Here is a 13,116-nt window from a genome sequence, read left to right on the forward strand (position 1 = left end):
TCATTAAATTATTAATTGTAGTTATATTAATTATTCATATCTTGAATTGGCATAATAATTTACATCTTTCTCTTTAGATTGCATTGTACATTAAACAAAAGTTATGAATAAACAAATTTGAAAAATTCAACAAAAAAATTTATTATTATTTTAAACAGATTTTCAAAAACTAAAGCAATATTAATTCTCAAAGGCACTGGAACAATTTTGAGCCCCTTTTTTTTGTGTTTTGCTTCGCACCTGTAAATTACCCTGAAAACGTGTTGTTGTCTGGCCACTGTCTGCGCTCAATCAGTCATTCTATTTGCGTAGCCCACGTCTATGTGAGAGCCATTTCTGTTCTGTTGCCAACAACACGGCCAAAGCAAGACATTGGCAAGTCATGAGCTTTTTTTTTTGCCTTGCTTCTTTGGCCACAAATGCCGAAAGCGTTCAACAGCTGTCTCCCAGTGTGAGTGCGTGTGTGTGTGTGTGTGTGGCTGAGAGGCGCCTTTTGTGCATTGTGCTAGTGTGCGTGTTGAGAGAGGGGGTGGCGCACAGCAGTAACTGAAGAACCCGCGTCACTGCCATAGCTTTGGCTTTGTGGACTCAGTTCGCCCGCGTTCAGTTGGTGATCTTACCTCGAGCAGCACGCAACGGGAGCCGAGTATCCCCAAACAGTTACCCACAGAAAGAAAACAGAAAAAATTCAACATTTATTTCTCGTTCGAGTGCCTGTTGGTGTTAGTTGCGTGTGTGTGTTTGCCTGTGTGTGCTTGTGTGAGTGTTTGCGTAAAAGTTTTTTTTTTTCCGCGGCGGAAAACATTATTTCTATATATAAAGAAAATAATTTTTACATTAACCACAGAAATACGAAAAAGATAATATATAAAATAATTGCATAATTTAAAACTGAAAAAAGTCCGCAAATACATATATATAGCTATATATATCTCTGATTCACATTTCCAAATAAATTATATTTCTTCTTTACCTTCAAATATATAGAAACGCCGTCCACGTCATCATAATATATAATAATAAAAAAAAAGAAATTAAAAAGTCAATACAAAAAAAAAAAAAGCAATTTTCTATATATATATCATATATATATAATAAATTTTCAACTGTAAATAAGTGAACGAATTCGAAACAAAAAAGAGCGCCAATATGTCGAAGAATAACGGAAAAGGTGCAAAAGGCGAATTCGAATTCCCTCAACCAGCCAGAAAGCAGACCTTCGCCCAAATGATCTACGATCCGTATGATAAGACATTCTTTGGACGTACGGGAAAAAATTGGGGTAAGTTCCGAACGAATGTGATAAAATACTGATTAAAATGAAGATAAACGGAACTTATCATGAATGTGGAATCCAAATAAATATTTCTATTTGAAAACAAAAACTATTATGAACAATAATGGAATGCCACATGGTTCCTCTTTGGGAATCTCAAATTTCATGACTAACTAAAAACAACTAAAACATCAAATTGAAATGGAGAATTTATCATAATTTCCAGCATTATCTAAAAAAAAAAAAAGCATTCAAATGTAATGAGTCTACATTTACTTGATTTCAAACACTTTGCATTCCATAGACAAACAAAAGCATTATGCTGAATTTTGTATACCCTTTTACAATTCAATCATCAAAGGGTATATACCTTTTTTAGCCATATGTACATATATCCAAATCCTAATTTAAGAGGAAAATAGAAATTTAGAGGTTTAGCAGCCCCTTTGATAGGGCATTAAAATGCGATTTGTTTTATAAACCCAACAAATCTCTCTCTCTTTCCCCCTTTCTCTCTAAGTACAAACAAGTACACACACAAATTTTATTTAAATAATGTATATAATGCTTATCAGTTCTCATTTGGCCAGTCATTTTAGTGAGTTTTATGCAACGAAATGACGGACGAGAACTTGAAAATTTCAATCTCCAAGGAGATTTAGTGTTTGCCATAAAAGTAGATATGATTGTATTGTAATTTATCTCAGCTTTACTTGGTTTTATAATCCATTTTTTTTTTTTACTTGTCAGTAATTAACAAAAACAAGTTTCTACACACAATTCAAAATTACATACAGAAGTTAAATCTATACGATATGGACTTCAGTTCAATGAGTATAATAATAAAATTTACTAGAATTTTCAAATGAACTTACAAATATTTAGTAATTCTATAATAATAAAATTTACTAGAGTTTAAAAATGAGTTCATGAATATTTATTAATTTTATAACTATAACAATTACTACAATTGTAAAACGAAAAAATTCGGTTTTGATATTCAGTTTTCACATAGTTTGAAATCCATTTTATTTATTAGTTTTTTTTTTCCCATATTAAATAAAGCAAAAATTTAGTTTTATAAACAGGGCTTACCTTATACAATGTTTAAATATTATTGAAAATTATTTGTAAAATTTTATGAAGGATTTTTACTAAAAATTTACCAATACATAAGTCTAGTAAAAACATTTTGGTTTTAATTTAAAAATTGCTGTTAATTTTTAAATGTTTTTATTGCTGTACATTTCGCATTAAAAGTATTAAAATTTTTAATGAGTTGAAAAAGTTATATCTGTAATAATAACTTTACATAAGAACTATTAAGTTATAACGGTATAGGTATATACCAGGTACAACTTTGATTGATGGGGCTTGAATCGTCAAACATTACAAATATTTTTTAAAACTAATTTAAGACTACCATTTCTTGTAAGTTTCGTTATGACTAAGTTCAAAACAATTAGTGTTTAGTTTGTTCATCATTACATCCCAAAAATAACCTTAAAAGATCATTTGAAAATCCATAAATTCCTTTAAGCAGCCAAAAAATGGTAGATCAACCTTTTATTTCCTGAAATCTAACATTTCTATTATCTCGTTCTTATTTATATGTATGAATATAGGTTTTGCTAAAGCATATTAATCATTTCAGGTAATACTTTTTAACTATATTTTACTCATAAATTAAAGTCACGACATCCAAATTCCGATTTTTGGCAGTTCCAGAATCAAAAGATTTCCAACTTAAGGATATTATGAGGTTTCAAGTTCTTAGTAAATTAATTGGGAAGAGTACTTGAATAGTTAAAAAAATATATTAATTAGCTGAATTGGAACTTTTATTTAAAAAGAGAATTCAATGTCTTATGAGATTTTTAAGGAATTTCAAATATCAATTTCGCTTTTGTTTACACTGTAAAACTTTCAAAAAGCAATTCTTCTTTTTTTAATATTTTTCCCAATTAATTTTAGCATATTTCTGCCGTAAGTTCTATGCAAACAGACACGGACCCACGTTTGCCCAGAGAGAATAAACATATATGGGGGAGGGAAAGAAAAGAGGAATACACATGTGTGTATATAGATATATCTGCTGGTTTCCTATGTAGGAGAGTCTCGATGATAGCAGTACTCGCACAAAATGAGCTGCATAATAATTGTAATGGTTTCTGTAAACAAAATTCAAGGTTCATTTTCTGGGTTTGTACTGAGCAATTTTTCACGCGTCGACATTTAGCGATGATGAATGCTGAATATATATGTTTTGTGTGTTATTAGGAGAGCCATAAGTACGAACGATTAACTAATTGTAATATTGACACGTATTTCGTTATCAGGTTAATAGATTCGTTTTCAATTTGTTTATGCAAGACTTTTAATTAACTACATAGTATTTTGTCAATTTGTTTGCCTCCCAAAGTCTTTCTATCTTATGTGGCTCTCCTCGAAGTTATTCAAATAATTGGTATCGAATGAGGGGAATTAATTCGCAATGGCAAATATAAACAACCAAATGGCACACCTGACAGGTGATATTCCCATTGCTTAAATGGGGTGTGTGTAAAAAACTTATATTTAAGGAATTTATTTTACCCCTAATGCCTGTCATTAAATCTATTTTTTGTGGGGTGTCCTGTTCTTGCACTCTCTGGGACTCTAATTTCATGGTAATTTGTAGCATGTGCCCGACATTAAAAAATTGAAACTGGAATTGGACAGGGAATACTAAATGCAATTGCAGTAAAATTTAGACCACAAACTCGTTTAAGCATTTTATTTGTTGGATTTTTTGTTATTTGAACAATTTTACTTTTAACCCTTTGTTTTTCAATGGATTTTTTGACCTAGTGTATCAAATGTGATCAAGAGAATTTCGCTTTAAGATAAATTTCTCATCTCAATGGAGTTCCTGTGTGTCCTTGTTGTGTGTTTAAACATAATGAAAATTTTAATTTCCTGTTCCTGTTTTTTTTTTTTTTTGAAATGAGGGAGTGTGGGAGTGTCATCAGTCATGCGACCAGGTGAACGCAATTAAAAGAGGAAGATCCTGTATGAAAGCCTAGTTAAAGAATTTCGTCATGGCTAAAACCACAAAACGAAGCATTTTAGCTTTAAAAAAAACGACCCTATCAATTTGACACAGTTCTGACGTTTATGAATTATATTTTAGCCATAATAAACACGTTTTGTTTTAGTTTTTAAGCCCATAAATTATATGAGCATACAATTTTTGTTATCAAGACAAATTGTTAGATATTTTTTATCCTATTTTAAGTCAAATTAGGTTAACTTCTATAAGATTTACTATATCTTTGGGACTAACCGCATTTTGAACAATTCCAACAAATAAATTACTGCGAATTGTATTAACAATGGTTTTGTTTTTTTTCAACGATTTAATCTCTAACAAAAACTTTGAGCATAGAACGCATGGCTAAGCATTAATTTTCACTAGTAAAAAAAAAAACTAATTAACGAACACAACGATAATTTGTTGTTGTTTTTGTGGACCTTGCTTCAAAACCAGTTCAACGGCTTTTTTTGTGTTTTTTTTTCTTTTTTGTTGTTGTTTTGGAAATGCTTTCGTTACAGATTTCGATTTTGATGTTGGTTCCCTCAGCCAATCGGGTTTTTTTTAGCTTTGTTAGCTTTTTGATTAAGAAATTCGTTCTGATTTTTTTGCATTTGTTTTTTTATATTGTTACCGAGACGAGTTAATGCAACCGCAGTAACAATACGTCGATTAAATAGGGCAGACTGATGAGTTATCAGTCCAGTCCAGTCAATGGTATTGATGATGAAATTCGATATGGATTTTGCTCCAGGTCATTATATAAAAGCATCTCTGGATATTCGTTCTTGTTGCCTGTGTTGGCATGTGATGAATGCCTGATTCATAGAGAGTTATGAAAGGGCACGAAAATAAATTGCAATAAAAGCAATTTCAGACATGGTTATGTGATAGCACATGTTGTCGATTGTGAGCAAATCCAACATATGGTCACCATTGGAGCGATCTATCTGAATCAATCTAATTTGAATTCTTCGTATCAATACTTGCGAGTCGCCCCTCGTACTTGCATTCTTTATATTATATATTATCGACACCTGTAAGTAAATTTTAAGTTCAGGTTGAAACCAGTTCAAACCGCTAATTGTTAGTTAGAGCTTGATTTTTTTGTATCAAGCTGCATATCATTTCCCTTTTGTTTTAGTATCTCTATATTGTCCCCCCATTAGCCCACTTAATATGTGGCAAAATCACGAACAATGTCACGGAGAATTCCATTTACTTATTTCAGGCAAAAAGAAAATGTTTTAGCTTATAAATTGATCGATATTTACAATTTTTGTTAAACTTTCTTTTGTTTTTAAAATGACTTGAATGTTTTTTTTCTTTTCGAGTACATTTTCTTAACGGGGATACATATTATTTTATTGGTAAACAAAACAAAGAAAATTTGAATAATAGAAAACATTACAATTTGAACTTAGATCGATACTTCCATTTGAATTCAATAACAATTTAAAGTAGGCAGTTTAAACTTTTTGCCAAGAATAAAAATAGAGTGTATTGCAGACTTTAAGTAGCTATAATGACAGCAAGATACCCTGGATTAAGGTAGAGTAAGGACTTCCAAACAGACAGAAGTAAATGAATTTAAAATTCGAAAACAATGAAAAGCCAAAAATTTGCTTGGAATGTTTTAAAGCTTCCAACAACCAAACAAATCTAGTCTTTGATCTAGAAACAATTTAAAGATCTTTATTATATAACGATTCAATTACTAGGTATAGAATAAAAGACCCCTAAAAAAAAGCATAACAAAGAATACTTTGTGACAGACTTTGTTTCAAAACTTTCCGAGCTCCAACACGTGTCTGCCAAAGTATAGGCATCAATACCCAATTAGGTAGAACAAAATAATAAGGGGGCAAAACAAATGCCAAACTTTTTGGGTGAAAGAGATATCGAGACCACCCGCACCTCGATCTAATCAGCAAACTAAACGATTGTCCAAATGTTTGCTTTAATCATGGATGGTTAGGGGTGGCGGATAATATGTGAAATTAATTCACTTAAAATGCTGCAAAGTATGCTATAGGCACAGCGGCCAAATACATAGCATTCAGGACCTAACGATGACGCATTGCCAAAAGGGTGCGGCGACCCGTAACTTGTCTCTGGAATCAGGAGAAAAAATAAAAGACCAGAGACTTAGTCGCTCGGCGAATGGATGGATGTGTGGGGTATGTGGGTGGTGTTGTTAGACAACAAAACAGGCGCCAATGCGACGCTTCTCGATTTGGGACGCCGCCAAAGAGGGTGGCTGCACATAAATGTTTGTCGTTAAGGAGTGGGGTCCAGGGTCCAGGTTCGAGGGTAATGAGTATAATGACGAACAGACACCAACAAGTTGCATGGTTTTTTCTTTTCATTTCTTTATTTTTTGTTTTGTTTTCCTTTTTTTTGTCTAGCTTTTCCTTTTGTTCGCGTTGCCTACTGTTGCGGCGTCCGTCATAATTGTTGCTTCCATTTAGACTTTTCCTTTCACTCTTTGAGTGAGTCCCGTGCCTGAGGCACATAAATCAAGTTAACAGAGTGTGGGTGTGCCAAAACGAACACTAGAGAGAAAGTACTATTCTTCATGCAAATATTTAGTTCCTTAAACTTCTTACAATTGTTTTTAGTGTCAAAAGAAAACCAAAATTAAACTGAGCTTACGTGTTGGGAACAGCTTTAACCAAGCTTAGCATACTTCTAGGCTTTGCTGAATAACTCATTTCTAATGCCAGCTCATGAATAGTTTATAATAAGTTATGAGAACCAATTGACTAACCATGTGTGGCCATTTCAACTGGCCAAAACAGTGTTAAATTCTGTCAAAATGGCGATTCCCTTGGTCCTGGCCATATGTGAAAATAAATTATTAAATTTATTTAGCCTTGCTGGTGTGGCTCAAATGACGACGGATGGCTTGGACGACCACGATAAGAGTGACTATAACGACGACGCTCTATCAATCGCTCTGTGGTCATGCAAACATTAATTCCATTTCACTTTAAGGATGGGTTGGGTTGGGTTTGGTGTTGAGGAGCTATGTGGCTATATAGGTCACGGGCTTTTTAAGTTTGTTTACCGCATCATCAAAGTCATCGTGGTGGTCGTTGTTTTCGCCGTCATCGTAGTAGTTGTTGAGTGTTAGTATTAAAGCTTGGCCACTGAGTCGCCTCGCCTGGTTGCACAATCAACGAGCAGGATGGCCAGTAAGCAAGGAGTCTTGGTCATTGCAAAAGTTCATATTTACGAGTGTTTACTGTTATGCATAAAACTTGATACGCTCGAGTTTTATGTAAATGTTGAATAAGTTTCTGCTACTTGGAATTGGATTTCTATGTTGAGAGGCAAAGCCTTAGATGTGCCCTCTGCATGCAATATTGTTTCCTTTAGTGGGGGCAACTTCTCTCTCTAGTAGGCTAAATCAAACCGATTTCAACATGTTTGCGTTACTTTTGGGCCAACGTTTTCCAGAATTCTAATTCTAATTATTTTCATTTAGGTAGCTGACCTCTTTTGCCACTGCTGGCCATAAAATAATTCATTCTAGATATACAAAATATATAGGTATACATATACAATATTTCAAGTGTTTTCTGATTTTCTGTATATCTTGTGTTTATTTTTGTATCGTATAAGAAATTCATTTCAAGGCAAAGGCGGTCATGCAAATGCCAAAATGTGAAACAGACAGCACCAATGAGAGTGCCACTGAAATTGACTCAAAGCCTATATATACATACATACTTATATAGGTATACAATATATTTTTTTCACGTCCATCTTATGTAAACATAGAAAAATTACAAAAATTAAGAACTAATATAAAATAATGAGTTTTATTCAAGTGTTATAAAGCCTAGACTGTGAGAAACATTTAATATGATGTCATAGGAAAGTTAATACTTTCCTTTCAGGTTTACGGGGGTGGTCAGATTTACAAACGAATCATAAAATTATCCCTAGGGGCTATTTATAAGCAAATGTCACCACCAAACTGAGTAAACATAAAATGAAGACCATCTGTTTGGCATTTTTTCGGCTATTTTGTTTTTAAGGGTATAAAATTAAGTTTGTCCATTAGTTGAAAAGAAATGTAAACCAATCCATCATATGCCATGAGGTGGCCCAACAAGAGTTTGTCATATGCAAGTCGTTGGCCATAGCCTATAAATTTGGAGTAGAGTTTATCGATTTTGATTTTCCAAGGTGGACTTCTGGGGTGCGCTTTTTGGTGGCCGAGATGTGGGTTGGGTGGACATTGGTAATTTCTCATTGACGAAGACATAAGAATGTTGGTAATACAAACGCCGCGGGCGCCCACCTTGTTGGGCTGGACAGACGACGGTCTGGGACCATATCAGGCTGGCGTCATTGTCGACATACCCCACGGCGACAAGAATTTGTAAGTATGTGTGTGCATATAGCGCAATGGGCGACGAGTCTAGGTAGGTCTTGGTCTTGGTCTCTTGGTCGGTGGTCATTGCCAAACTTATTTCCTTGTACTAAGGTTGAACGCAATTAATTCACTTTGGAAACGGAATTTGTCTCTAAAAATTTGATGAGCGCCACAAAGGAAATTGAAAAACTCAAATATGGAAAGTCGTTAGTTGCCTGGCCAATGTCATTGATTACTTATTGATAGATATTTCATTTCGTTTATTCGCTTTCGATTCCCCGTTGCTCTTTAATGGCATTTTTTGTTGCCTACTGTACTTATACCGTGCTGTACTGTTTACTGTATTGTATTCGATATTCATTCATACGATTAATTTGTTTCGGAATTTGAGCTCGAATGGACAGTTTCGGTTTAGTTCGCCGTCCGCTGTCAATTTCGGTTTGTCGACGTTGCGTTATTTATGCAACAGCTTTTGGGTTGGGTCTCTCGGTCTCCAAACCCCACAGATCCCTCACTAGTATGAGAGTATTCTAGCTGACTCGTCAAAGTTAATGACATTGAAATACATATGTGTATATATACAACGCTAACCAATTCATCCTCCGCCTCAACCTCCTTCTTTCGCCTTCTCCGCCACTTTATTCTCCTCATTTTCTGTGCCTCTCTTTAACTTCCTCTATCTATTCACAGTTTTCTGTTTGTTGTTTTTTATTTTGTTTTCTTATTTACTGCATTTTGTTGTTAAGTATTTCGCGATTTTCGATTACTTGTCTGAATGTTCCATATACATACATACGTTTACCATGTACATGTGTACATATGTATGTTTCTATAGTTCGTATTGCATAAGACCACCATCCCCCTTAAACCCACTGAAATAACATCAAAATGTGTCAATGTGAATTTGCATAGATATCAAGAGACATGTTCATGTATCTAAGTTCAATTGTATAGGGGCCTCATGGTATGTAGATACGGACACAACAGGTGAAATATCAGATTAACGACCTTAAATTAAGCGTGGCTTTTGTATTCTATAAATCGAATATCTAAAAAGACTTTTAATCTACATTCTAACCCTACAAAACGGCATTTCTTACCACTTTGGCAGATGGTTTATTCAAAGTTTGCAACCATTTTGGATTCAATAGGTCAATAGGTCTAACTTGATATATCTCATATCCTGTTATTTATCTACTATATAATTCAAAATTGTTATTTTCTGTTTGATTTCAGGTCAATTAATGATCTTCTATGGGATTTTCTACATTATTCTTGCCGCTCTGTTCACCATTTGTATGCAGGGGCTCTTGGCCACTGTGGACGATCATCAGCCTAAGTGGCAATTGAAGGAATCACTGATCGGCACCAACCCCGGTTTAGGTTTCCGTCCGCTGAGCGAACAAACCGAACGCGGTTCGGTCATTGAGTTTGATGGCAAAAAACCAGCTGAAAGCGATTATTGGATAAGCTTAATTAATGACTTTTTGAAAGGTAATAACAATATCATTAATGACCAGGGGACATTTGGTTAACTTGTCATTGTACGTAGACTACAATCACACCGAGGGAACCCCAAAGAAGCACTGTGACTACACCCAAACCCACAAGCCCACAGATGTGTGTGTGGTTAATACAGAAGCATTTGGAAGCTGCTCACCCAGTAATAACTATGGCTATAAGTCAAACGAGCCTTGCATATTCCTTAAGCTGAATAAGATCTTCGGTTGGATCCCTCATGTGTACGATTCTCCACAAAGTGGTATGCCACAAGAGCTGCAAAAAGTTATCAATGACACCAAAGTGGAAGAGGTGAGAAAAACCTACAAAAATTAGTCTTTAAAAATATTTAAAAATAAACACATAACCATTCATTTTCTTTCTTTGCTTTTGCAGCGCCAACAAATTTGGGTTAGCTGCAACGGACACTTTGGCAAGGATAAGGAGAATTTCCAGAATATTAGCTATTATCCCAGCCAAGGATTCCCCATCTATTACTATCCATATCTGAATCAGCCCGGTTATCTGAGTCCCCTGGTTGCTGTTCAATTCAAATCACCACCTAAAGGCATAATGATGGACGTGGAGTGCCGTGCCTGGGCCAAGAATGTCATCTACAGTGGCAGTGCCCGCGATCGCATGGGTTCTGTGACCTTCCAGATTATTGTTGATTAAGAATCAAATTCAATTAGAAAAAACCATTGCTATCAAACCCAATCGAAACCAACCAACAGCTTTTGATTGGAATTTTTTGTCAACTTGTGATCCGCAGGAACCAACCAACCAACACTAGCCATATATGTATATAGAGAAGATATATGTATGGCAATCGCATCGGTTGCAAACAGAACAAGGGAACAATTACCTTGATAGAGAACCCTTATACCATCTAACAATGTAAAACTAAATGAGATCTATGTATGTAATTCGATATATGTAAGAGCTTACGACGCTTCTCCCGATTTTGAAAAATGTATTGTATATATTTATATTGAAAATGAAATGAATATGATTAATTAAGCGTCAATTTGTTTTTTCGGGAAATCTTTATGAAACTTTAAAAGAAAGCAAAAAGAAATTGTAATTGAAAAATATCTAATGAAAGTTCAAATCGTACACATGCAATTGTTGTTATAGCTTTTGGCTTGTCTAATTGCTATAAGTTATTATTATTATTATTAATATTTTATTTATAATTTTTATAAATGATTATTTTCCCCTCTCCGTCACTTGTATTTAGTATATATTTATGTAAATGTTATTTTGCCCAAATATTTCTCATTTTTCAAATATGTATTCTATAATTTTTTTGTTTTATCCATAATTCATTGCCCCCTCAAAAAACTATTATGATAAAAGGAAAGCGCTTTTTATTTGTACAAAAAATAATAAAGAAAATACAGATTAAATGTTTATAGTTAAAAAGAATTCAAATAATCATTGGAGGAAAATGATTTCGCTATAAATATCACTAAGTAAATATTATTTTGATTTACAATAAATACAAATAAAGAAAACGAAAGTATTCACCAAGTTTGCTTTTGTGCAATTTTCAAAATGGCAAACAGCGACATCAACAACCAAGAAATTCCATTCATATGCAAGCGATTAACAAATAATAATAATTATTTTATCAACAAACAAAACAAAACACAAAAACAAAAAAAAAAAAAACACAATAAATGAAATCTTGATTTATTTTTTAAGCTTTTACGAGATTTACACATGTGAAATGATTGAATAATAATGAAATTAAGCAAATGATTAGTTCGTTTTGTTGCAACAATATTTAATTAATAAAGAATGAAAAATGAGTGCTAAATATATTTAAAGTCTGTCTTACAATTATTACATTATGCAGACTTGACTTTTATCCTTAGGGTAAGCCCAGAAAAATAAAATCTAAAATGTCAAAAATTCGCGAAAAAAAACAGCCTATTAGCTAATTCTGCCATTTCGTCATAAGTTTATAAGGCAGCTATACAATATAGTTATCAGATTTTGAACAAATTTGGAACAGTAATTAACAGTTTTATTTATTAAATTGAACTTCTTTTTTGATCGATCACTCCTGTGGGTAGCTCCCGGGGGACAGTATCGGTCAAGGATTGATGAGGTTTCTTTAAATGACTTTAGTTCCGATTTTCTTGGCTCCTAAGTAACATAATGAAACAATTTGTTTGACCTACATTCAAAAGTGTTAAATTTTTTTTATCTATAATTGAGAAGAATAATTTTAAATCCGTAAGACTCCTTTCAAGAAACCCCCACGGTGGTATTTAATGGCGGTTTTTCAAAAATCATCAGAAACAACTTTTTGTCGTAACCGACTTTAAAATTTATTAATGAACTCGTCTTTCCGACTTCGGGATACCATGCACAAAGTAAAGCAAATGTTATAAATTTATAATATCAAATGTATGTATGGATACCTGTTTCACTCCTACAAGAACAGGAGCATTCTATGCCCTCCACCGGCAAACAGCCAACTCCGCTATTGCGCTAACATTTGCGTTTCTTAATTAAATCATAATGCATTGAAACAAAATTGTCCATTTATACAAATATTTCAAAAAATGTTATAGTTAATTTTTTATAAATTAATTTTACTGATAAGCCGGATGAACAATGCGAAGAGTTGTTAAAAAACCAGTCTTGATAAAAGGTTTTTGACCAATCACACTTTCCACTTTGCTAGTCGTTATATTTTATGCCGATACTAAAATTGCAACCACAATATTCTAATCGGCAATGCGTTGCTTATATTACTTTCTTTCTATTCAAAATAGTTTTATAAACAAAGCAATTTTCGAAACGTTTCTTTGTTTACAAGGTTGGTATTCCCCCTTAACAGTTTGAGAGCCATTGAGAAAGATAGTG

At 33.5% G+C, this 13,116-nt stretch overlaps 1 protein-coding gene across 1 annotated transcript; it reads left to right on the top strand.

Moving 5' to 3' along the window:
- Positions 1–595: 595 nt before the first annotated feature.
- nrv1 (nervana 1) lies at positions 596–11,239 on the top strand. The gene is made up of 5 exons (XM_068284761.1): positions 596–759; positions 988–1,282; positions 9,973–10,230; positions 10,289–10,548; positions 10,633–11,239. The coding sequence occupies exons 2-5, from the start codon at positions 1,150–1,152 to the stop codon at positions 10,909–10,911; spliced, it is 930 nt and encodes a 309-aa protein (XP_068140862.1). The 5' UTR covers positions 596–759; positions 988–1,149; the 3' UTR covers positions 10,912–11,239.
- The last annotated feature ends 1,877 nt before the right edge of the window (positions 11,240–13,116 follow it).

The sequence above is a fragment of the Drosophila tropicalis genome, unplaced genomic scaffold (assembly GCF_018151085.1).
Source record: "Drosophila tropicalis isolate 14030-0801.00 unplaced genomic scaffold, ASM1815108v1 contig_393, whole genome shotgun sequence".
Taxonomy (NCBI): domain Eukaryota; kingdom Metazoa; phylum Arthropoda; class Insecta; order Diptera; family Drosophilidae; genus Drosophila; species Drosophila tropicalis.